The sequence below is a fragment of the Notamacropus eugenii genome, chromosome 3, assembly GCF_028372415.1.
Source record: "Notamacropus eugenii isolate mMacEug1 chromosome 3, mMacEug1.pri_v2, whole genome shotgun sequence".
NCBI classification, from domain to species: domain Eukaryota; kingdom Metazoa; phylum Chordata; class Mammalia; order Diprotodontia; family Macropodidae; genus Notamacropus; species Notamacropus eugenii.
The window spans coordinates 312555253-312579024 of NC_092874.1; the positions used below are offsets into that span (position 1 = coordinate 312555253).

General features: G+C 39.5%; 1 protein-coding gene across 4 annotated transcripts in view; it reads left to right on the plus strand.

The window, feature by feature from the left end:
• The window catches only part of SLC24A2 (solute carrier family 24 member 2), a 318354-nt gene that overhangs the window by 155045 nt on the left and 139537 nt on the right, over nucleotides 1-23772 (plus strand). For 3 of the 4 annotated variants that reach the window (XM_072596682.1, XM_072596681.1, XM_072596684.1), the window contains exons 3-4: nucleotides 10221-10259; nucleotides 13569-13677. In XM_072596682.1, the coding sequence (XP_072452783.1) occupies nucleotides 10221-10259; nucleotides 13569-13677 (148 nt within the window). The remainder of the gene's footprint in view (nucleotides 1-10220; nucleotides 10260-13568; nucleotides 13678-23772) is intronic. The other variant, XM_072596683.1, reaches the window with a different exon arrangement.

A 23772-nucleotide genomic window follows, 5' to 3' on the forward strand; every position in this document is an offset into this window, starting at 1 on the left:
TCCAGAGCCATCTGAATCCAGTGACATTCATTAGGATGACTGAAGATGACCCAGGATGAGGCAGTTGGGGTGAAGTGACTTTCCCAAGGTTACACAGCTAGTGAGTGTCAAGTATCTGAGGTGAGATTTGGACTCAGGTCCTCCTGACTCCTGCACTGGTGCTCTATCCACTGCACCACCTAGCTGCCCCATAGTAGAATTTCTACCACTTACTACAAATGGGTTGTTATGAAGAAAAACACTTTGCAAATCTTCAAGCACTGTGTAGATAGAAATTATTTTTGCATTGTTAAAATCAACCTCCAAATTTCAGAGTTTTCTGCCCTGGTTCTTTTACCATATTTTGCATGCTTTAAAAGAAGCTTTTTTTTGTCTTTTCTCTTATACTGACTAGTTTCTAAAATATCCCTAAGCCAGTTCTCCAAACTGACTTGTTGAAAAAGTTGTCTCTTCCAGTTGGATGAACTTCATAAATGCTCTGAGCCTCATTGTTTGGGTGGGGTACCTCGTAGACCCTTCTTGAACTTATCCAATAGAGGCAGTTACATGGTGCTATATATTGAACAAGAAACTTAGCATCTGGGGACCTGTGTTCAAATCTTGCCTCAGATACTAGTTGTGTGAGCAATTCACTTACCCTCTCTGGGCCTCAATTTCCACACTGATAAAATGGGGATAAGAACATCTACCTCCGAGGGTTGTTGTGGGGATTAGTGAAATGGTTTATACAAAGTGCTTGCTTTAAAGTACTGCATAAATTCAGCTATTGTTTATCATTATTATTATCTTTCGTTGTCTTTGTCATGCTGCCTTGCTCTCTCTTATTGAACCTATGCTCCAAGGCATGTCCATAGATCCCCACAGTTGACTAAAGATATACTGAGGGACAGTAGAGACCATTTTTTTCCTAGTTCTCACCTAAGAGTTCCTTCACTTCACGGAGTAAGGGTTTATGAGTCCTTGGGTCACCTTCTAGAGGTTGGTGTTGAAAACAACATGCACATGAGAGCAAATTTTTGTCATGTTAACAAAAATCACCAATATATTTTTCCCCACTCCTCAATGATCAAGCAAGACCATTCTATAAACTAGAACTAGCTTTCTAGCTTTCTAATAAAGGGAGAGGTGATGTGGTGATGCCTGATGTTGGTGGAATAACTCTGAACTTGCCGGCTTAACGAAATTGAAATTTATTGTGCTTTTCATGCTATCTGATTCATTGTAGCTGGACCTGCTGCCCAATATATTCAGGTATTTCCTATGTAAGGAAACTAACAGGGTCTGTTTGGTTGTCAGAACTGTTTTAAGCTAAAGAAAAGGAATCATTGCAAATTTTAGAGGTGGTTTGCTTAGATATCCAGACTCAAGGCCACCAACAATATTTTTTCTGGGCTCCTCGATGATTTCCACCAAGAAAGGGAAACCTTTCTTACCCTGACATGAAGAACTCTCTAATTCTATCTTTAACTCCTTCGACAATAATAAATTGTCATCCTTTAACTGTCATTGCTCAGTCATTTACTTGAGGTGTCATTTGGGAGAGATGGTTCAGATGTGAAAGAATTTACTAAGACCTTTGCTTTTAGCCAATGGGAGCTTTTTATTTTATGTGAAAAAGCATCATTTAGCAAGAAAGTTAAATGAGACCCTGATATTTGGGGGAATTATGCTTATATAAAGATGTTCAGGATAATGGTGTGATTTTTAGGATTTCTTATGGGGGTTAGAGATTCAGAGACAGAAGTACAAACAAGGTGAGGAAGGTGGTTGCTTGCAAGATAAGGAAAAGTTGTCATGACACAGGATGAGGAAAATGAGGGACAGAATAGGGAACAGAGGATAAGGGGTCATAAGCAATTCTTTTGGTACCAGTTGTATGGTATTTAAAGATGCAGGGGAAAGGGCATTAAGACACCCAGGATGGGCTACAGAATGACCCTCAAACCCCCTCGTGGGACCTGGAAAAGTAACCCTTACTATTAACCCTTAGGGCACCATTTGTATCCACATCAATTTCAATCATGTCCAACTTTTCGTGACCCCATTTGGGGTTTTCTTGGCAAAGATACTGGAGTGGTTTGCCATTTCCTTCTCCAGTTCATTTTGCAGATGAGGAAACTGAGGCAAACAAGATTAAATGATTTCCCCAGGGATCACACAGCTAGGAAATGTCTGAGGCTGGATCTGAGCTTGGGTTTTCCTGACTGCAGGCCAAGTGTTCTATCCACTGTGCCATTTAGACGCCCCATCCTTGAATCGGGGGGGAAAAACAAATGTTAAAAGGTCATTTCCTAATTGTTCTTCTCCCCACCTTCCCCTGGAAAATGTCAAACATGTTTCAGGTCAATTTGCTGATTATCAGTAGGCATGGGTTAGCCACTGGAAATGTACAGTTAATATGACATATTATACTTGTCCTCTTCTGGGAAGTTAGGTAGGGAACACGGCCTGGAGCTAGGAAGACCTGAGTTCAGATCCCACCTCGGACAACTTACTAATTATACGACCCTGGGCAAGTCATTTAACCTCTGTGTGCCTCAGTTTCTTCAGCTATAAAATGAGAATAAAAATGAACCTAATTCACAGGGTTGTTGTAAAGATCAAATGAGTTACTATTTCCAGCATGCTTAGCACTGTGCCTGGCACCTAGTAGACTTTTAATAAATGACTATTCTCTTCTCTTTACCAGTGTATACTTGCAACTAATTTGCCCATAGAGCTGAGAATTTTTTAAGGAGTTTTAGTAAACTCAGTTCTACATAGTGGTAATACCTAGTAGTTTTGTGACTCTAGGTAAGTCAATTAATGATTATCAATCTTGGTTTCCTTAATTATAAAATCATAGGATTGTGGTCTTCCTTCCTTCTTTTTTCCTTTCTTTCCTCCTCCCTCTGTCCCTCCCTTCTTCCTTCCCTTTTTCTCCCCCTCTGTCCACATAGGGATCATGCCTTATTTGTGGGTACCCCGTCCAAAGGAATATAAATTTTGATCACTGAAACTTCACAAGATATCTTGGGGTTTATGGGTTAGATATTTTTTCCACTTCCCTACTAATTTATCCTATCATTAAAGAAAAACTGGGACAATTAATTCTTTTGCCCCATGTAATTTCATTTATAATTTCTTGAAATACAGCACTGAAAAGCTAAGCCTTGATAAAGCCCCCTGGGTTTCAAATGAAGCTACCTGACCATGACTTAACCCTAATCACCCTGGCTCTTATGGATTGGCCAATAATAGGTCCCAGTCCAAGCCTTGCTTGGTCAGTGTTTTTTGCATTTTGATGGCTGAGTGAGAGTAAATAGCAATTGTTTCTGTTCTGACCAGAAATCCTGAGGGTCTTCCCCTCCCAGATTGATTTTTTTTTTTTGAGTAGGTAAAAGAGGCCATATTTTTGCCTCTTTCTTACCTAGACATAATCACTGAATGGGTGTTGCCTCAGAAAAACAGACCTGGGAAAGTCTTTACCTTACAAAGGTCAAGGTTTCCTACTGCATGGGCATGGGGGGAGGGGGCATCTCCAGTCATCCTGATTCATATTTTGACACTGGACTCAGATGACTCTGGAGAAGAGAGTAGGGTTTATGATTTTGCACAGCCCTGCATCACTTAAATCTAAGTCACCTGAAAGTCAAAACATCAGAACAAAGGACAAATAGCAAAAATTACCCAAGTGTTGTAACAACAGTCTCTTCCAGAGCTCCTGGATGCAACCTACCAAGAAACTACCCAGACATGAGTAACTTCTGTTTGAATTTTGTCTTCCCCACCATATGTGAGCAGTCACATGCATCTTCCTTATCTTCCCTAGGCAGTCATATTATGCATCTTGTCCCAAATCCCTCTCTTCTCTTCTTTCCTGCTGCAGACAGCGCAGTCCAGCAGGTCCGGGGCAGTTATGGGGCTCACAGAGCGAGGATGAAAAGACAGGAGGGATACAGCAGTCTGAACAAGCAGGATTTATTCTGGACATACTGAGCAAATAAATCAGGGGGTTGGGGTGCTTAAATAGTAAAAAACCATAGGGGTAGCAATTGAGGCATGAAACAGAACAGATAGTGATAAGTAGAAAGGGAGGCCTCAAGGCCTCTTTTCTCAGAATATTATCCTGTGTAGTAGGGGCCTTGATTCCTGGAACTTCAACACCCGAATTCAAGGACATGGACCTGAGAACAATATATCACTTAACTTCTCAAGTCAGCTATATTCTCCCTTGGAGGAGGGGTAACTCTTGATAAGGGGCTCTTTCAAATCCCTCAAGGTTCTCTACACTTTCCCAGATCCTAAGGCTATATATAGCACTCTGTTCCTATATATATAGTTCCTATATATAGCACTCTGAATTCATCCTTGAGACCACCTCTCAAATTCTGACCTCACGTAAGCCCGCTTGCTTTCCATGTCATATAGCTTCCCACATTTATGCAATGTGTAAAATGCTGAAGCATCCTTTACTACCTTAAATTTCACCCCAAAAGGTGTGATCTTCCCCAGTTGCAATAGATAAATTTTGAACGAACTACCTGCTAACCAGAGTATCCTTTTACATGCCATAATATTGTCCACAAATTATCAGTAGACTAACTATAACACTTTGAGGTAGTTAGAAGAGCAATGGAATAAATTTGTTGATTCATAAAAATTGTTTGAAGTGCTATAAGACACCTATAATATAAGGAACCTCAGCAGTCACCTTATTCCAATACTTTTACTTTATAGATGAGAAAAAGAAGTGATTTCCCCAGAGTCACACAGCTAATTTGTGGCAGAACACTTAGGAACCAGTTCTCTAAACTTAATATTCTTCTTGTAATCTCGTTTACATTACAAATTGGTTTAGAAATGCCTTTTTTTGTAAGTAGAATAAAGATAAACTTGAACCCAGTTCCAGTTCAAATTATTACCTTCCACATGAAGGCAAAGTTCGAGTTGTTGAGATTTTTATATTTAAATATATTTATATTTAAATATTTAAAATTAAGAGGACTGAAAAATATAATGGCTAAAAATTAAGCCCACACCACTGGAATTTTTCAGATGTTGACTCTTTTACAATGCATTGGGTAACAATAATAAAACAAAATTCATTAATCACACTTCAAAAAAAATACAAAACTGCGTCAACCAAAAGCCTTCATGATTCCCTAATTATGCTTATGTGGCTTAGCTGTAAGGCTTAAATAAATTAAAGTGATTAGGCTTACTAAGAATCTATTCAGAGGAGGCTATCCACTGTCATTCATATCATTTCTTTACAGTCTTCTCTATTTTGTGTATCATTAATGAAAACCCCTTTCAAATTGGATGCATAATGCAATCAACAGTATATTTCCATGACTCATATGTTGCATCCAAATGCAAATATTAAGAATGTCTTAGATGAGCTTTGCTAATTATCAGTAGACATGGGTTAGCCCCTTAAAATGTGCAATTACCATCATATTACACTCATTCTTTCTTATGTACTTGCAATAAAAATTGCCTACAGGGCGTGCATTTTAAAAAGAGAATTTTAAGAGAAGTTAAGATGAAATCAGTGTCAGGTAGCAGATACGAGCTGGACAGAGTTAGGGAGAACTGTGTTCAAATGTTGCTTCTTCACTTACTAGAAACGTCACCCAAGGCAACTCACTTGATGCTGAATTTGAATTTCCTCATCTATAAATTCACAGATCATGAAGGGTTTTTATAACAAGTGAGATAATGTATGCAAAATGCTTAGCAAACACTAAAGTACTATATAAATATTGATAATTATCATTATCATGATTATTATTGGAGGCATAGGTCCTGGGTTCAAATTCTACTTTGTGGTCTTGGTCAAGTCATTTTACCTCTATGCATTATCTGAAACATGAGGAGAATAGACTAGGTGAAATTTTGGACTGCATGATCTCAAGTCTCTTTCAGTTCTTAGTCACATGCAGTCACTCATCCAACAAATATTTCTTTAGAGACTATGGTATGCAAGTGTATCGCCAAGGCAATATTCACAGCACTGGTGGTGACTATGAATATGCCAGGGTAGTTCTCAATCACAAAATATAAAAGACTCTCTGTATAGAAGGCAGAAGAAAAACATTTATTTAAGCACCAAAAAGCCAAATTCTAGAACCAGAAAGCAAAATCCATCATGGTGACCAAGAAGTTAATCAACATGATCACAGCAGGGGGCAAAGCCATTCTCAAACCTCCCCTCCCCCAGCCAAGGCCCTCTCATTATCAACTGTCACAATGTGTCAGTCTCAAACCTCCCCTCCCCCAGCCAGGGCCTTCTCACTATCAACTGTCACAATGTGTCAGTCTCAAACCTCCCCTCCCCCAGCCAGGGCCTTCTCATTATCAACTGTCACAATGTGTCAGTCTCAAACCTCCCCTCCCCCAGCCAGGGCCTTCTCATTATCAACTGTCACAATGTGTCAGTCTCAAACCTCCCCTCCCCCAGCCAGGGCCTTCTCATTATCAACTGTCACAAAGTGTCAGTCTCAAACCTCCCCTCCCCCAGCTAGGGCCTTCTCATTATCAACTGTCACAATGTGTCAGTCTCAAACCTCCCCTCCCCCAGCCAGGGCCTTCTCACTATCATCAACTGTCACAATGTGTCAGTCTCAAACCTCCCCTCCCCCAGCTAGGGCCTTCTCACTATCATCAACTGTCACAATGTGTCAGTCTCAAACCTCCCCTCCCCCAGCCAGGGCCTTCTCATTATCAACTGTCACAAAGTGTCAGTCTCAAACCTCCCCTCCCCCAGCCAGGGCCTTCTCACTATCATCAACTGTCACAATGTGTCAGTCTCAAACCTCCCCTCCCCCAGCCAGGGCCTTCTCATTATCAACTGTCACAAAGTGTCAGTCTCAAACCTCCCCTCCCCCAGCCAGGGCCTTCTCACTATCATCAACTGTCACAATGTGTCAGTCTCAAACCTCCCCTCCCCCAGCTAGGGCCTTCTCACTATCAACTGTCACAATGTGTCAATTGGCCTGCATTCTATGCCCTCTGATCTGATCCCACTCACTTCCTCATGGTTCTGCTCCACCCTTCCTGTTCTGCCTCTTCAGTAAGCTCCTCCCCTCACATGTGACCCAGGCTTCCAGATCATGTGGGCCTATTAATTAATGAGAAAGATCTTTCCTTTTAAATTACTGTTACAGTAAGACACTGGACACTGTCAAGGTCTACATGCTGAATCTCATGACCTAAGTAGACATGTCCTAGTATTAAATTTTAACATTAAAACAATAGCACAAATTTTGATCTCACTGAACAGTCACAGTGACTTTCTTTGCTAAGGTCTTTCTCTTCCTTTCTACTCACTGTTTCTATTATAATCATAACTTGGAAGATAGAAAAAAGCAGGAATAAATGGAAAATGTTTCCTCTTCTTTTAAACCCCAAAGACAGCTTTTTCCCAAACAATGGGTTGTACTCAGGCTCTCTTTTTATGATATTTGACATTAAAAATAAACCCTTTTCCTTTCTAAGTTTCCACTCCATTTATTTATATCCTATTCTGGAGCAGAAATGGGCCACCACAATATCCATGCTGGCTAATAGTTATTTGTCTTCCATTTAAACCACAAGGTGTAAATTTGTTAAGTGAAAAAGCAGCTCTGACAGTTAATCTCCATGTGTGTCAAAAGGCTGAGTTTACTGTACTGGATAATTTCCCCAGGGAATGGTTCTGGCTCATGTTTAGAGGGAGGCAATAAAAGAGCCTTGAATCAAGGAGAACAGGTTTCTATGATGACTTACAGAGCAAAAGTGTAGAATCTAATGAAGATTCCTTTCTATCCATAACCTTTTGGTCATCAGGAACATTTTCCTGCATATGTGTTTAATAAGAATAACAATTAGTATTAATATAGTGCTTTGAGGTTTTCAAAGCCCTCTACATGTTATCTCATTGGAGACTGTGAGGACCACAACCTTTTGAGGTAGGTGCTATTATTATTCTCACTTTACAGATAAGGAAAAAGTTCAAAGACCTCATAATACCACACAAGCAGTAAATGTCTGAGTCAGGATTTAAATGCAGATTTTCCTGGCTCCAAGTCCAACCCTTTAGCCACTAAGCCACCTAGCAGTGTCCTTCTATGTAAATCAAAGAGAAAAGTCTCTGAACTTAGAGGGTTCAAGAAAGTGATATGGTACTTGCACTTATATCTAATTTTACCGAAATATTGTGGTACTAAGAAATATCTAGAAATAACCCACATGTGGCATATATAAGCTCTAAGGATCCTTATCCCAACTTCCTCTCTTGCAGTCAGGTCTCAGATCTTGGAACAATACTACATTCCCCCCTCCAGGGTTCAAGAGGATACCCCTGAAGAGTTAGTAGTGATTTTCTAATGCTACCAGCTTGAGCCCCCACTGGTATACTGAGTTAAAGATTATCCTATGAGAATCGCAATAGTCAGCAAATCTTAAGTAGCTTTTAGAAAAGAGTACTTCCTTCCTAAGTTGTCTAGTAAGAACAGTTGGTACAAAACATCCTTCCAAGTCTGTAACATCCTCTCCCCCAAATACATACAAAGGTCAACGGTAAATAAATTCAAGCTCAGAAAGCATATTTGGGAAAATGGTAGCAGAGATCCTGGTTGCTGAAAGCTCTTCATGACTATCGCTAGGGTGCTGAAGAAGTTCTCAAAGGCCTTCTTTGCCTACAGAAGGCTTCAGATTATTTCCAATTTGCTCAATTCCAATTATATTCCAATTTGCCAGAGTCTTTGAAGGAAATAAAATGGTGTCATTTTTTCTGGAGGAAAGGCAAAAATGGATTAATTTATCCATAGGTACAAGTTCAGGCTAGAAAACTTCAAAAACATATGGAATGGGTCCTAATCCTCCACAAAAAAAAAGAAAAAAAGTTGATGACATCCTGCCTTGCATTACACCATGGCAAATACAGCCTATCGGCCACAGCATTTTCACTTTCCCAACTCCTTAGAGAAGAGAAAATGGATTTAGCTGGGGGAGTCAAGCCCCATACCAATGTGCCATGTTTGGTGGTGCAGCTCCAGTGCCCTTCTAGTTGAGTTTAATTTTCTCATATGGTAGGGAGGGTCCACACTCAAAGTCCATTCTGTTCAGTTTTTCCCACTTAGAAAAAACTCCATTTTTAACATGAAAAACTCAAGTACAGGGAGCAACTAAAACTGAATTCTATATGAGCTGAGCCTAATTTAAAATGTGACTTTCATCAGGTCATGAAAAGGTATCCCAGGTGAATTTTATTCAGTTGTATGAAGGAAATGCAAATGCTGACTTTTTCAAAATGATGATATCCAGATAACCTGATCTAATGTCTCGAGCCACCCTCTATGGAGCTCTCCAATTATGTCCTGACTCTTTTGTTGGGGACATTGGAGCCTATTTGCACTGCAAACTTGGTGTGGGGAAAAGCTGAGCATCCTACAGAAATAAATAGCATTCTTATAGCACTTTAAGGTTTGCAAAGCCCTTTGCTTGTGTCATGTCATTTGATCCTCCCAACAACCCTTGGGATATACGATATAGTTATTCTGGTTTTACAGATGAGGAAAGTAAATCTGAGAAATAGACAGTGACTTACCTAGTACCACAGTTAGCAAATGTCTGAGATAAGATTAGAACTCGGGTCTTCCTGAGGCCAAGTCCAAGGCCAACGTACTGCCCAGCTACCTACCTTGCTATACAATGTAATGGACATAGTGGAAATTTCTGAAATTCAAGGCTAGCTCAGAGAAGAGTGATTTATCACATGGAGAATATGCCACAGAACTCTTTAATCAAGATATTTTCCTAATTCTTTACATGGAAAAAGTATCTTTTAATAGTAATAGTAGCTTAAAATGTGTATAATGGTTTAAGGCTTGCAAAGTGTTTTACATATATATTACCCTTTTTCATTCTCACAGCAGTAAGTGAAATAAATGCTATAATCTTCTCTATTTTACCCATTAAGAAGCTAAGACTGAAAAAGAATTGATGGCTTGCCTAGGGTTTCATAAGTGTGAGGTGAGATTGGAACTCAGGTCTTCCTGATAATCACGTTCAACAGCACACCCTATTAAGTAATTGGTATATCTTCATTCTACCACCACTACCCCAACCAAGAAGCAAAGGTTCAGAAATAACCACATGTGTTTCTCTTGTAACTAGTGCTTGAATGGAAACATGTCACAGGATAAACTATTGACTTGTCTCTCTGTTTGGTTTTGCCTTTTCCTCTTTTGTAGTCATCTACCGCCAAGGACAAGGATGAACAAAATCTAACGGTAGGAAGCCCTGCCTGTGTTTATATCTGCACGTCTTCCCCCAGAGAATGGGGCATTGGGGTGGGGATAAGAGTGGGAGGAAAGAGGGAATTGATGGGGATGACAAATTATCCCTACCCTTGAATATTTAGAAGTTTTAATCTGCTAGTGGGTTTTCATAAGATGCTCTACAATTAGAGATAATTGCATTCCAACGTAAACTGACATATTATTCATGCTACTAGGTTTCAGAAAAGTTGTCATCTTCACTTTTGTTTGGCATGAATTTTCTTGGGAATTGAAATAACACAATACTTCCTAAACAAGTCCCAGGAGTACAGTGCTGGTGTTTAGGATTGTTAGGGGATCTGTTCCTTCTATTTGACACATAAGGAAGCAATCTGCCTTCCACCTTTCAGGATCTGTAACCATTTTTTGGATATGTAGTTTTTTACTGGTTAGAAGAGAAACATTATTGGAGGGAATCTATTCAGTGCTATTCGCATGATTCCTACTCAGAATAAGATCCCTTTTGGAAGCCTCCAGTAGTCAGTTATGTGTGTATCACTGAGTTCTGTAGTAAAAGGGAACTAGAGAAGGTTTTAAATTCCTTCTACATATACACACACACTCACTCACTCACATATATATATATGTATACGTCTATATACATATATAGTTATATACATATAGATAGATACAGGTCTAAATATACATAGATCTAGATAAATCTACATATAGAGATAGATATACATATATAGATATAGATAAGCATTGGGGGAACAATTCTGCATAAGAAAGCTCTGCCTATGTCCCTCTAGTTAACTTTATTTTGCTAATTGTTGATCTGGTTTTGACAAATGTTCTGCCAAAAATACTCTTTCCAGGCCAATCCAACTAATAAACAACTCTTTAATAAAGAGATATTCATATTATGGCTATTGAGGGAATAAATCTTCACTTTTATTTTGTTTAGCCATAGCCAACAATTATATTTCGGTACAATTCACCATTCCCTTCCTCAAATCTGACAACTACCTTCATTTTAAATATACATATACATATATACATAGATATATAAATGGAATATATATATTATATATAATATATATAAATATATAGATATATAGATATAAACAAAACTAGATAACACAAGAAAAGACTCAAGATCTTGGAAGGGAAAGGAGTCAGTGTAGAGATGGATACCTGTATGTGACACCTTTTATTTTGTCCTGGTATGTTCAGAACACTTGTTTTCACTTGATAATTCGCTACTAAGAAACCTCTTTCCTCTCTAGCTCATGAAATCTGGAAATGTTGTTTCCAGCAATACAGTCATTATTACAAAATTCCACTGCATAGAAAGTGTTTGGATGTCCTGTGGAGTTTGATATAATGATATTTCTTATAAGCCAAGCTACATAAGGGTTTCACGTAGAGTGTGGGGAAGCTTGGAGCAAGTGCCTTATTTTCACCTGACAACAGTTGCATCAAACTTTTCTTCCAAAACTCAGATAAAAGTGTAAGCTCTTACTTTATCTTGGATTTTTGTCTGTCTAAATTTGACCTGCCTACCTTCCTTTCTCATTTATTACAATAATCCCTGCAGTGGCAAAGGGATTGTTGCTATACAGTACAAAAGGGCACCAAAAAGATAGGAGATGAGTACGGTAGAGAGAACAAGACTTTTTGAAGGGCTTAGGAACAAAAAACATTGTGATTTTTACATTTAAAGAGAAAGAAAAATAATTTGGAATGCTATTTCTTTAATTCTTCATTTAATCTAGATGACTTTCCTTTTGTCCTGAATTGCTTTTCCCCATCCCTCTTAACTCTAATTATTTCCCTCTGTTAATTGCTTCCTAATTATCCTCTATATAGCTTGTTTATATATATTTATTTGCTTTTTGCCTCCTTCACTAGATTGTGAGCTCCTTGAGGGCAGGGACCGTCTTTTCCCTCCTTTTGTATCCCCAGTGCTAAGCACAGTGCCTGACGTGGTAGGCACTTAAAAATGTTTCTTGGCTGTTAAGTAATATTATTTAGTAAAACTATCATAAATCTATAGCTCTAAGAGACCTCAGAGGCCAAGTCCAGCATTTTTCATTTTATAGATGGGGAAACTGAGGCTCAGTGAGGTAAGTGACTTGCCCACCATAGCATAGGTAATAAGTATTTGAGGCAATTTTTGAACCTACAGTCTATGGTTCTAGAGCTAGCGTTCTCTCCATGGTATATTGTTTCCTGGCTCTGATTTAATGCCCTTGGAAATAGCTCCTGTTGGAGTCAGTCAATCAACAAGCATGTATTAATAGTGCCTGCTATGTGCCAGGCATTTTTTTAAGCCCCTTGGGTAAACAAGTATCAAGAGTGAAAGTCTCTGCCTTCAGGGAACTTACATTCAATTGAAGAAGACAACAAGTAAAAATATAAATAGATACAAAATATGTATTTAAAAATACAAGATAATTTTGGAGGGGAGGAGCCAGGAGCTTAGCAAATCAAGAAAGGCCTCCTGTACTAAGTGACTGTTGAACTGAGCTTTGAAGAAAACTTAAGATTCATCAGAAATTCTATGAACGTACAATACAGCTTTACATTCTTATGCTGGTGTTTCCAACAAGAGAAGTCCTTCTTTCACTTTGGTATTGGAAATCACTTTAAGAATATTTGGAAAAAGAACGTATGGATATGTGGTAGAGACAAGCAACAACCAGTCCAATTAAGCAGCTAATCAATGAACATTTATTAAGTTCCTACTTTGTGCCAGGCACAGATCAGAGGAGTGGATTGGAAGTGATAACTAGATTAGAGGAAATGTGGATTAGATAGCTGAAACTGGACTTGGTTCAGATCCTACCTGAGATATGCATGTGCATCTGTTTACAGAGGCAGCCAGTGAACACAGCACTGAGTCTAGAGTCAGAAAGACCAACGTTCAAATCTGACTTAAAACACTAGCTGTGTGACCCTGGGCAAGTCAAGCAGAGGTTACCACTATTTGCCTCAGTTTCCTGTACTGTAAAAATGGGGAGAATAGCAGCCCCTCCCTCACAAGGTTTTGTGAGGATCAAATGAGATATATTTCAAAGAGCTTTGCACAATGCCTAGCATATAGTAGGCACTAAATAAAGATATTCCCTTCTCTTCCTTCCTTTTTCCTTCTCTGGCCCTCAGTTTTCCCATCTATATATAACTGACTCCATGACATTTAAGGTCCCTTTTACCCCTAAATTTAAAATCCTACTACTGATTGTTTCATAGAGATGAAATGGTGTTACAGCTGCCTTCCTTCCGTTGACTAGATCCTTTCCTTGTCTCTCCATTCAGACTAAGCCACGGCTCCAGCGAGGTGGTAGCTCTGCTTCTCTGCATAATAGTCTGATGAGGAACAGCATCTTCCAGCTCATGATTCATACCCTTGACCCACTTGCAGAAGGTAAATACTAAGATTTTTTTTAAGTTTCCGTAGCATTAAACAAACAATAAAATTCATCTTGTCACAAAATTCTTATTCATGTTTACGTTGCTATTATCATATCATGGTATTCTAGTCTGGTCTTCCCCGGGGACTCTCTAGTTTCCTGTTCCTGCTTAAAAGCCACTCCTTTGGCCTTTGAGTGATTTTCCCCACCCCCTTGAATTATTAGAAAAAATGGTAATAACTGTGGACAATATGCTAACTTACTCTCCTGCCCCTTGCCTTAAATGAAGTTTGCCTTGATGCAAAGAGGATAACAAGGCTGAACACTCCCTGTTTCTTCTTTCTGAGGTTTCCAAAGGAAGTTACGTGTAAATAAAAATCTACTCTGTGCTTTGTAATTTTGATAGATTTGTGATTTTCAACAGTGTGGGATGACTCTACCAACCTATGGAGATCACAATCCCTATATAGTAAGACTTTTTTAAATTCCATTCGGGCCATTTATTTTTTAGTTCTTATTTTTTAAGAGAAAGAAAATGAATTCAGAATATTTGTCCCCTTGATTCTTACTGTATAGGCTTCTGTTTCTGTGTGAATCTTTCTTCAAATTCTCTGTAGAAAGTACAACCTCCAGCAACATGTCAGAGGCTTTTCTCTTGTTCTTTTAATTTCTTAGGGACACTGATGTAGCACTATGTGTATGCCAGTGCCCCTGTAATCTCATCAATGTTAGAATTCCCTCCATCGATGCTGACCATAACTCATCCATGTCATCTGGTAACTTACTTGAACATACATCCATTACATCAAAAAAAAAAAATGTGAACACAGAACTCAGAAAAAAATGTGAGGCCTTATGTCTTCTAAATGGATGCATTGAATTATTAAATAGTGAATAATATTCATCATAAAATAGTATTATTGTCTTGGTAATAACTACTTCTAGAGGGGAGGTTGAGAAAACACTCAGGAGTGTTTGGAGGGGAGGAGCCAGTAGCTTAGCAAATCAAGAGAGGGTTTAGCCACTTAGGATCATAAAATTAGGGCCAGAAGGTAACAGAGATCATCTTGGTCAACTATCTCACTTTACAGGCATGGAAACAGTCTGGAGAAATTAAGAGGTTAAGTGACTTGCCCAATAATAATCATTTATTAAACTATTAGCTATTTAATAATTATTATTAATTTCATTAATTTAGCTAATTTAGTTGCAAAGTACTTTACAAATATGATCTCATTTGCTCCACACAATGGCCTTGAGAAGTAGGCACTATTATTATCCTCACTTTATAGATGTGGAAACTGAGGTGGACAGAGGTTAAATGACCAGCGCAGGGTCACACAGCTAGTAAGTATCTGAGGCTAGATTTGAACTGACTCCACACCAGTATGAATCCTTATTCCCTGATTCCAAATCTAGTAGTCTTTCCCCTACACTGGTACCTCCTAAAGAGTCACTTTTGCCATAGGTCATAGGCTCATAAATCTCAAGCTGAAAGGGACCTGACTCCCTGTAGTCCAATATCTTCATTTTACATTTAAGGGAAATTTGGACCAGGAAGAAGAAATGCCTTGCCCCAGATCCCAGGCAGAATTTGCATCCAAGTACTCTGACGCTCTTTCCTCTATAACCACACAACCTTCATCTGTTTCTCAGATGCTAACAGGATGATGGGAGAAGGAAGAACAGCTAGATTCATCCCTTGGGTTCTATTACAAACAAGGTTGGGAGGAACTCTTGAGTATTTGGGCATTGCCTGAAACTTTTCCCTTCTCTCCCCATCCACCCTTTAAAAAGTCCAGGCTTTTGCTTCCTTTGTTTTCTTCCTGTTATTCCCCAAATCCATTCTTGAGATAACAAGGCAAGGTGATAACGTATGCCCAATTTAAATAGCGTGTGTAATGAATGCCATTCTGCAGATCTCTGCCAGTGTGGCTTAAAAGATCAAAGCTTCTCTGTGGATTTTTGGCTTGTTTTGAGGCAAAGCAGGACCTAAAGCAGAGATGTTTGTGACTCAGAGTTGGCCCATTAATGCTTTTCCAGAAACACCTGGTGCTTGTTGGAGCCTCGCTGTAATTAAACTGTTTATCCCTGCAGCAGGGAGATGTGCCTTCGGAAGCCATGCTGCTGCTTTCAAGGTTAAACCTCTTCTCAAGAGATGCAAAGGGCTCCAGTGGTCTGGATCATGGAGGATGCTGGGAGCCATATTCATTTCAGGACTTGAGTGATTAGGAAAGACGTAAAGCACTCTAATATTGTTCAATTGCTCTGTAGCACAGTTGGCAAGGAAACAGATCATTCTGTTATTTTTCTCCAAACTGAAATCATTTTTCCTTCTCCCCCAAAATAAATACTCATGCCCACACCGCTCACAAATAGGAATCTATTTTTTGGTTTCAGTCTAATCACTTGAGTTCACACTCCCCGGTAGGGGGGGGCAGGGAGTCTCCTTTTAACAGGGCCTACTATTCGAGTTGCTTTACTAAGTCTTCATAAATATTTATAGCTTTCTCTCCCTCCCCCCCTTCTTCCTCTCCCTCTCCCCCCCCACCTCTCTCTCTCTCTCTCTCTCTCTCTCTCTCTCTCTCTCTCTCTCTCTCTCTCTCCTCTCACACACACACACTTTCTCTCTTTCTCTCTCTCACACACACACACTTTCTCTCTCTCTCACACGTTCTCTCTCTCTCTCTCTCTCTCACACACACACACTCTCTTTCTCTCTCTCGCTCTCTCTCTTTCTCTCTCTCTCTCTCACACACACACACTCTCTCTCTTTCTCTCTCTCCCTCTCTCTCTCTCTCCCTCTCTCTCACACACACACACTTTCTCTCTCTTTCTCTCTCTCTCACACACACACACACACACTGTCTCTCTCTCTCTTTCTCTCTCTCCCTCTCTCTCTCCCTCTCTCTCACACACACACACTTTCTCTCTCTTTCTCTCTCTCTCACACACACACTTTCTCTCTCTCGCTCTCTCTCTTTCTCTCTCTCTCTCACACACACACACTCTCTTTCTCTCTCACACACACACACACTCTCTTTCTCTCTCTCGCTCTCTCTCTTTCTCTCTCTCTCTCACACACACACACACACACTCTCTCTCTTTCTCTCTCTCCCTCTCTCTCTCTTTCCCTCTCTCTCACACACACACACACACACACACACGCACATGCACAGCCCCCAGTTACTTTAAAGCACTACACATAAATTGCCATGACTTTCGCTTCTTTCAAAAATACATCGTTTCAGTGTGACATATTGACTCAGCTTTTAACCCCAATCACAGGGTCTGATTTCCTTTGACAGCATGTTATGGTACTACAAATTTGTAGAACTTAGACATCACCTATAAATAAAAAAGATATTAATTTTTTAAAATTTTAAAGAAAGAAAAGGGAAGTTTAATCTTCAGAGAAGATGATTCAGAGGGAGCATAATAACTGTCTTCATATATTTGAAAGGCTGACATTCAGAAAACGGTCTTTTTTTCCTTCAAAAAAGGACATTTTTAGAGGCCCCAAAGGGCAGAAGTGAGAGCCATGGGTAAAAATTGCCAAGAAGCAAGTTAAGGGAGTGTTGGCCCAGGGAAGGTGTCAGTAGAAAGCCCCCAACAATTAGATTTGTCCAGAAGAATGGGTTTTCTCAATAATGGAGGTCTTCAAAGAAAGTCTGGATGATCACTTGTCAGGGATATTAAAGAGGAGATTTTTGTTTAGGTATGGGGTGGGTCAAGATAGTCTTTGAGGTCACTTCCAAGAAACTCTGATTCTTTGTCATGTGAATATGTCTTGTGAGTTAAATTTAAAGGAGAAAGGGAGAAAGAAAGAAAATATAGATCCCCTTGCATTTTCTTGTATCTACTTTTTCTGTCCCAGAAGCCTTTGGCAGCTCTTTGCTGAAACCTACAACTGGTTTATAGATCTCACCTAAATGAGCCAGTACCAATTATGAGTCAGGGAACTCCAGTAGTATCCCTTTAGGAAAGGGGTAGTGAGTTCCACTAACAGCTTTAAAACTCTGACCCAATGTGCTACAGCTTGGGCTCTGGGTCGACTCTACCAACTCTTACTGAGACTGGCAGGCTGAGTCCCCAGAGAGCAACTGCTACTTGTCTTCAGGGTTTAAGGAACTTTAACCCATGGCACATCAAAGCCCCTGAAGTGCTAAGCTCATGAGTCCACAATGGTGTTCTTCTTCCTCCCTCCACCTACACAATGATTAATCTATTTATATAGATTAATCAATCATACATAATTATCTTTTAGAAAGGAATATTTAATAAGGTGGTATATTAGTATACCACCTTATTACTATAAAAAGTGGTATAAAACATACCCACAAGACTATGACTATTACCTCACCACTGTTTGTACAGTCCAGGGGAAAGTGAGCTTAGAAAGCACATGAGCAATGGGGTAACATACAGTTATCAAATGAATAAGATCCATTCCTCCTACTTGCAAGTTCCCCTTAGTACTGTCCAGTTTTTCTTGCAAGCTCCTCATAGAGTTTTAAAGTCACTTCTCTTCAGTGGTTCTAGTTTGTCCTCAGCTCCTGTCACAAACACTACCACCACTCACTGCTACAGACACCAATGAAAAAGTCCAAAACCTCTTGCCCTCCAAAATTCACAAGATCCTCCTCTGATCAAGGGAAGAGACTGAAGCTCCATTCCTCTCTCCTGCCCCAGTGATTCCTCTTAGGGTCCCCCTCCTTGATCGCCTCTGAAATCTCTTGGATTCTGAGCTAATTTGCTATTTTATACAAAACCCAAAGGATGTGACCAAGTTTCTTCAACCAGTACCCACACACTTCCTGTAGAGAATCACTCCATTTCTTCTAAGGTCTTTCTAGGACCTCTTGTCTAAGGATCTTGAGTAATTGATTGATGCCCTAGAGGTATGATCACATCATTAAGCTCATTATTTTTAAGTACAGTGGTGTTTGATGGACTCAACTGATCCCTAACTTACAGTGCTCTCAGTAATCTCACACTCTTGATGGGTAGAGTAGATGATGATGATGGTGGTGGTGGTAATTTCCCTCAGTTAAGTTCAGTAGAGATTTATCCAGACAATCCACAAAACTTGTTAAAGCTGCAGAATTCTAAGCCTGCTTTGGAAAACCAGACAAATCAGTCTCCCTTACGTTCTTGTAAATGGTTGAGGGATGATTCGTGGACTCATTGTAAAACTTTTTTTTTGTCTTTGAAAGAATGTTGCTAACTGCCCTAGAAAGAATATCTTTTATGCCATGATAAAAATATAATATCTACAAAAAATAATTCTCCAATTTCTTTTTAACACAAGAAAATTGTTTTATAATTTAACTAAACTTTAGTGGCCTCATTTTAGTTTGAGGTGTAGTTTTGATACCAATTTTTGGTTTCACTTAAAACCCCATAGCACCACCTGACTAAAGAATATTCCTTCTGTGGCCCAGAATGAAGAATAAATTGAACTCCTCCAAATGGCCATTTAGTTTTCCCTTTTTTAACCACTTACCTTTATTCATTGTCCCTCACCTTGACTGCTATGAAGTTTAGAGCTGTTCATAGAAACCACGAAAGGATTCCTAGAGAATAATATTCTAATTATTTAATCACGGTTTCAAATAGCATAAGAAGTAGAGGAAGCATTTAAGGTAATAAATCTTCCTTTGGCTAAGAGAGGGCAATTAATTTTGTGGCTTGAACACACACACTCTCTCTCTCTCTCTCTCCCTCTCTCCTCTACTCCCACCAGGTCAGAAGGGAGAAAGGCCAAATAGGTGAATGGAAAGTAGCTTCTCTACTCCTAGGACTGAAGGGAAAGGAGGATATTTGTTTACTGGGTTTCAGGTGTCCCCCCAAGCTCCTGCTCTGAGGGTTCCACTTATTCTCATTCACTACCATGTCTGGCCTGTCTTCTGTTCTTTCCCAGCCAACATGAATGTCAGTCAATACGAACTCTCCAAGGGGTGCTTTTCCCCACCTGACCACTCAAGTTTCCCACTCAAGTTTCTCAGTTGAAATGCTTTTGAGTCAAAAGTCATAGGAAATGAATAATCAATCAACAAATATCTGTTAAGTGTTTGTTAAGCCTGTGAACCAGGTACTGTGCTAAAGTCTGGAGAAAGAACACAAATTAATTCCTACTACAAAGGAGCTTACATATGTAAAAAGATATAGGATATGTCTGTGTGTATACATACATATATAAACATATGGTATGTGTGTATATATGTATGTATATATACACATGTATATAAAAATAGATATTACAGAATAAATACAAAGTAAATCATAAGCCACTTCACCTCTGTCTCCCTCAGTTTCCTCATCCATAATGTGGAGATAATAATAGTACATCTCTTGTGGAGCTGTGAAGATAAAATAAGCTAATATTTGTAAAGTGCTTAGAAAACCTTTAAGTGCTATATTATCATTTAGCATTGTATATTATTTTGTCGTTATTATTATTAAATACAAGACAGACAGATAGAGAAACACTAGACTTTGGGAGAATCATGAATGGCTTAGTGGGTAAATTGGTTCTTCACCTGTATTTTGAAAAAGTGAGGGATTTTTTGAGGCAAAGTTGAAGAGGGAATATATTCCAGACATGAGCAATATCCAGTGCAAAGACAGAAAGATGGAAGATGGAAAATGGAAGATGTGAGAAGAACAAAGAGAAAGTCAGTTTGACTGGACCATAGAGCATGGGAAGAGGAGTATTAATGAAACTGGAAGATAGTTTGGGGTCAGGTTGTAAAGGGGGCTTAGAGTTTATCCTAGAACCAATAGGGAGTCACTGCAGTTTTATTGAGGAAAGGAGTAAGATGATCAGATGTGCCTCTAATCACTTTGGTAGCCATGGGGAAGATGGCCTAAAATCAGTCAGTAATCAGTCATTAACATTTATTAAGTACCTACTATGTATCAGGCACTGTGCTAAGTGCTATACAAAAAGAAGCGAAAGATAGAATCAACCCTCAAAGAAGTTACAGTCTAGTGGGAGAGACAACAAGCAAATAAATTTGTACAAATAAGCTACATACAGGATAAATAGGAAATAATTAACAGAAAAAAAGTTACTAGAATTAAGAGGAATTGGGGAAAAGTTTCCTCTAGAAGATGGGGTTTTAGTTAAGACTATAACAAATCAGAGAAACCAAGAGGAAGAACATTCCAGGGACTAAGAAGAGCCAGAGAAAGTGCCCAGAGATGAGAGATGGAACAGAAAGAAAGCCAGAGTCACTGGATCAATTATCTGTTAGGGAATAAGACCTGAGAAGCCTACAAAAGGAGGGCTCAGTGATGAAGGTTTTTGAGCCCCCAACAGAGTATTTAATATTTGATCCTGGAGGTGACAGGAAGATTGTTGAGTAGGGGAGTGACTTGATCAGATCTGGACTTTAGTAACATTACTTTTGCAGCTGAATGGAGAATGAATTACTATGGGGGGGGGGGGGGGGTAAGAGACTCAAGGCAGGCAAGCCCATCACCAAGTTATTGAAATAGTTCCAGCATATGAAGGGCTTTGATGCAGAGGGACCAATTAGAAGGCCATAGTCATATTCCAGGTGAAGGGTAAAGTGGGTCTAAATTAAGGTAATGCATGTGGAGCAGAGAAGGGGTCAGATGCAAAAGATGTTCTAGGGGTAGAAATAACAAATGATTGGATTTGATCCACTAAGGAAAAGGGAAGGGAATAAGCATTTATTTAGTGCCCACTCTGTGTCAAGCACTGGGCTAAGTGATTTACCTCATTTGATCCTCACAACAATCCTTTGACAAAGTTAAAGGGGAGTCAGGATCTAGAGGAGCACCAAGGTTGTACATCGAAGAGTCTAATAGAATGGTGGTGGCTTCAACAGAAATAAGGAAATTTGGTGGAAGAAAGGTTTGGAATGGGGTCTGTTGACATATTAAGCTTGAGATTTCTCCAGGACATTCAGCTTATAGAATCCAATAGGCAAACATCTGGTAATTAACCTCAGGCTCCAGAGAAATAGTAAGGCTGGATTTGTAGATCCAAGAATCATCTGAATAAAGATGATAATTAAACTCCTGGGAGCTAATGAGATTATCCAGAGACAGAAGAAAAGAGGGCCCAGGACTAAGCCTTGGGGTATATGCACAATTAGAGGGTATGAGATAAATAATGAGCCAGCAGAGAAGACTGAGAAAAGTAGGCAGGGTGGCAGGAAGAGACACCGGAAAAAGGAGGGCCACAAAATCCCAGGGAGGAGAGGGCAATCAGCAGTGCTGGGTGATGCCTTCCCATTCATGAGCAGAAACTTCTTACATAACAGCCCTAGCAGAGGAGAAATACACACCAAAACAAAGACTGCAACAGGATTTAGAATGACTAAAATCAAACCTTTATTTAATCAAACCCACACATTTGACATGTTAGGAAGCTAACATAGGTAGTGAGACGCAGAGCCAGGATCTGGATCCAAGACCTCTGACTCCATGTCTAATATTCTATCCACTGCACCATAGATTCTAAGCTTAAAGTGACCAATTAGCAATGCCTAATTTAGCAACTTCTATACTAAAGCACCACAATTGTCATAGCTTTGTAGGCATAAAGACCAATTACTTTTCAGTTCCCTGTTACCCAGTCACACTCTTCCCTCACTTTCCCTCTTTGACTAGCCCAAAAGAATGGTATTATAAGCAGGTAGGCTATACAGAAAGTTGGATAGTAAATTTACCAAAGTGGTTTCATTTTCCTTTTTTAAGTGAATTATAAGGAGAAAATTGGAAAGAGAAATCCTCTTGCCTAAAATCAATTCAACAAGCATTTATTAAGTGCTTACTACATGCCATGCACTTCGCTAAAACAAGGTGACAATACAAACAAGAAAAAGAAAGATTGTCCTTGCCCTTAAGAAACTTAAAATCTGGAGGAAGATAACACACAAAAAGAAGTTGGAAAGGGGTGGGGAGGGCTCCAGTTAAAGAAGCAGTATTTTCCATGATCATATGGTCTTGTGCTCCCTCATAATATTTCTAGAAGTTTCTCTCTCTTCTTCACATAACCCATGGCTTATTTACCAGAGCTGGACTGGATTCAGCCTTGAAGACTTTCCTCCTAAGTAGACGTCTTTACCTTTTCCACAGGAACATCAAATTTGGCTGATATCTAAGCCTCCACTAAAACAAAGGAAAAGGGAACTCAGTTCCCATACAAGCATACAAGATAACAAAATATTGGGAAAGGGACAGGTATTATTTCATCAATCAGAAAATGAAAAGGATGTTTCATTCTAGATGTCCTTTGCCTTCAAGGGTTCTTTGTAGTTCTCCTTATCTTTAGTATTACCTCATATGTCCTGCCCTCCCCTGCAACAGTAAAGAATTCATAGACACTAGAGAGTCAACCAATACTACCCTGCTACAGTGAGACCCACATTCCCAGCAGTTTTTACAGTCTCGCCTGAGATTTATAGTATAAACCAAGTCCTAAGGCCCATCAAAGGGTAGGAAGAAGACAGAATGCTTGTAGCACGGAGATATAACATCTCCACCCTTCTTGATTTGGCCAAAGCCACAGGTTCCGTGATACCAGTATGGCAAGATTCAGAGCTACTTCTTCTTTCATGTCTCTGTCTGTTATTGATCCTCAGTTCCAGCTCCAGTAGCTCCCAGCTTGAACGAGATCCCTGGCATGCATAATTAAGCAACTCCTCCATTTCTCCCAGAAATTTCTTTGCTGCCTTTGTTTCATGTCATCCCAAGGGGCATGTGATTTCCTGGTTTCATAGGCTTCTCTCCAAGAAACTAAATCTATGTACAACCTCTCTCCTTTTTTATCTCTTCTTTCACTATCCATTTTAAAGGCCAAACAGGAGGGTAAAACTCAAGTGTCTGTGCACTTGAGAAAGTGAACTAGCTATAAATTAAGCCTAGGCTGAAAAAAGAGACCTTATCAGGGGAGCAACTTGGAATTCATAGCAAAATCCTATTCTGGAAGGTGCCAAAATGACATAAAATTCATAGGGATTCTCACATGACTTGGATAAGCAGGGAGTCACTAACTAGCATCCTTCTGGGTGTGGTGGAATGGATCTTACCATCTCTTCTACTTCTCTACTCTCCAGATCCCTGGGGATTGC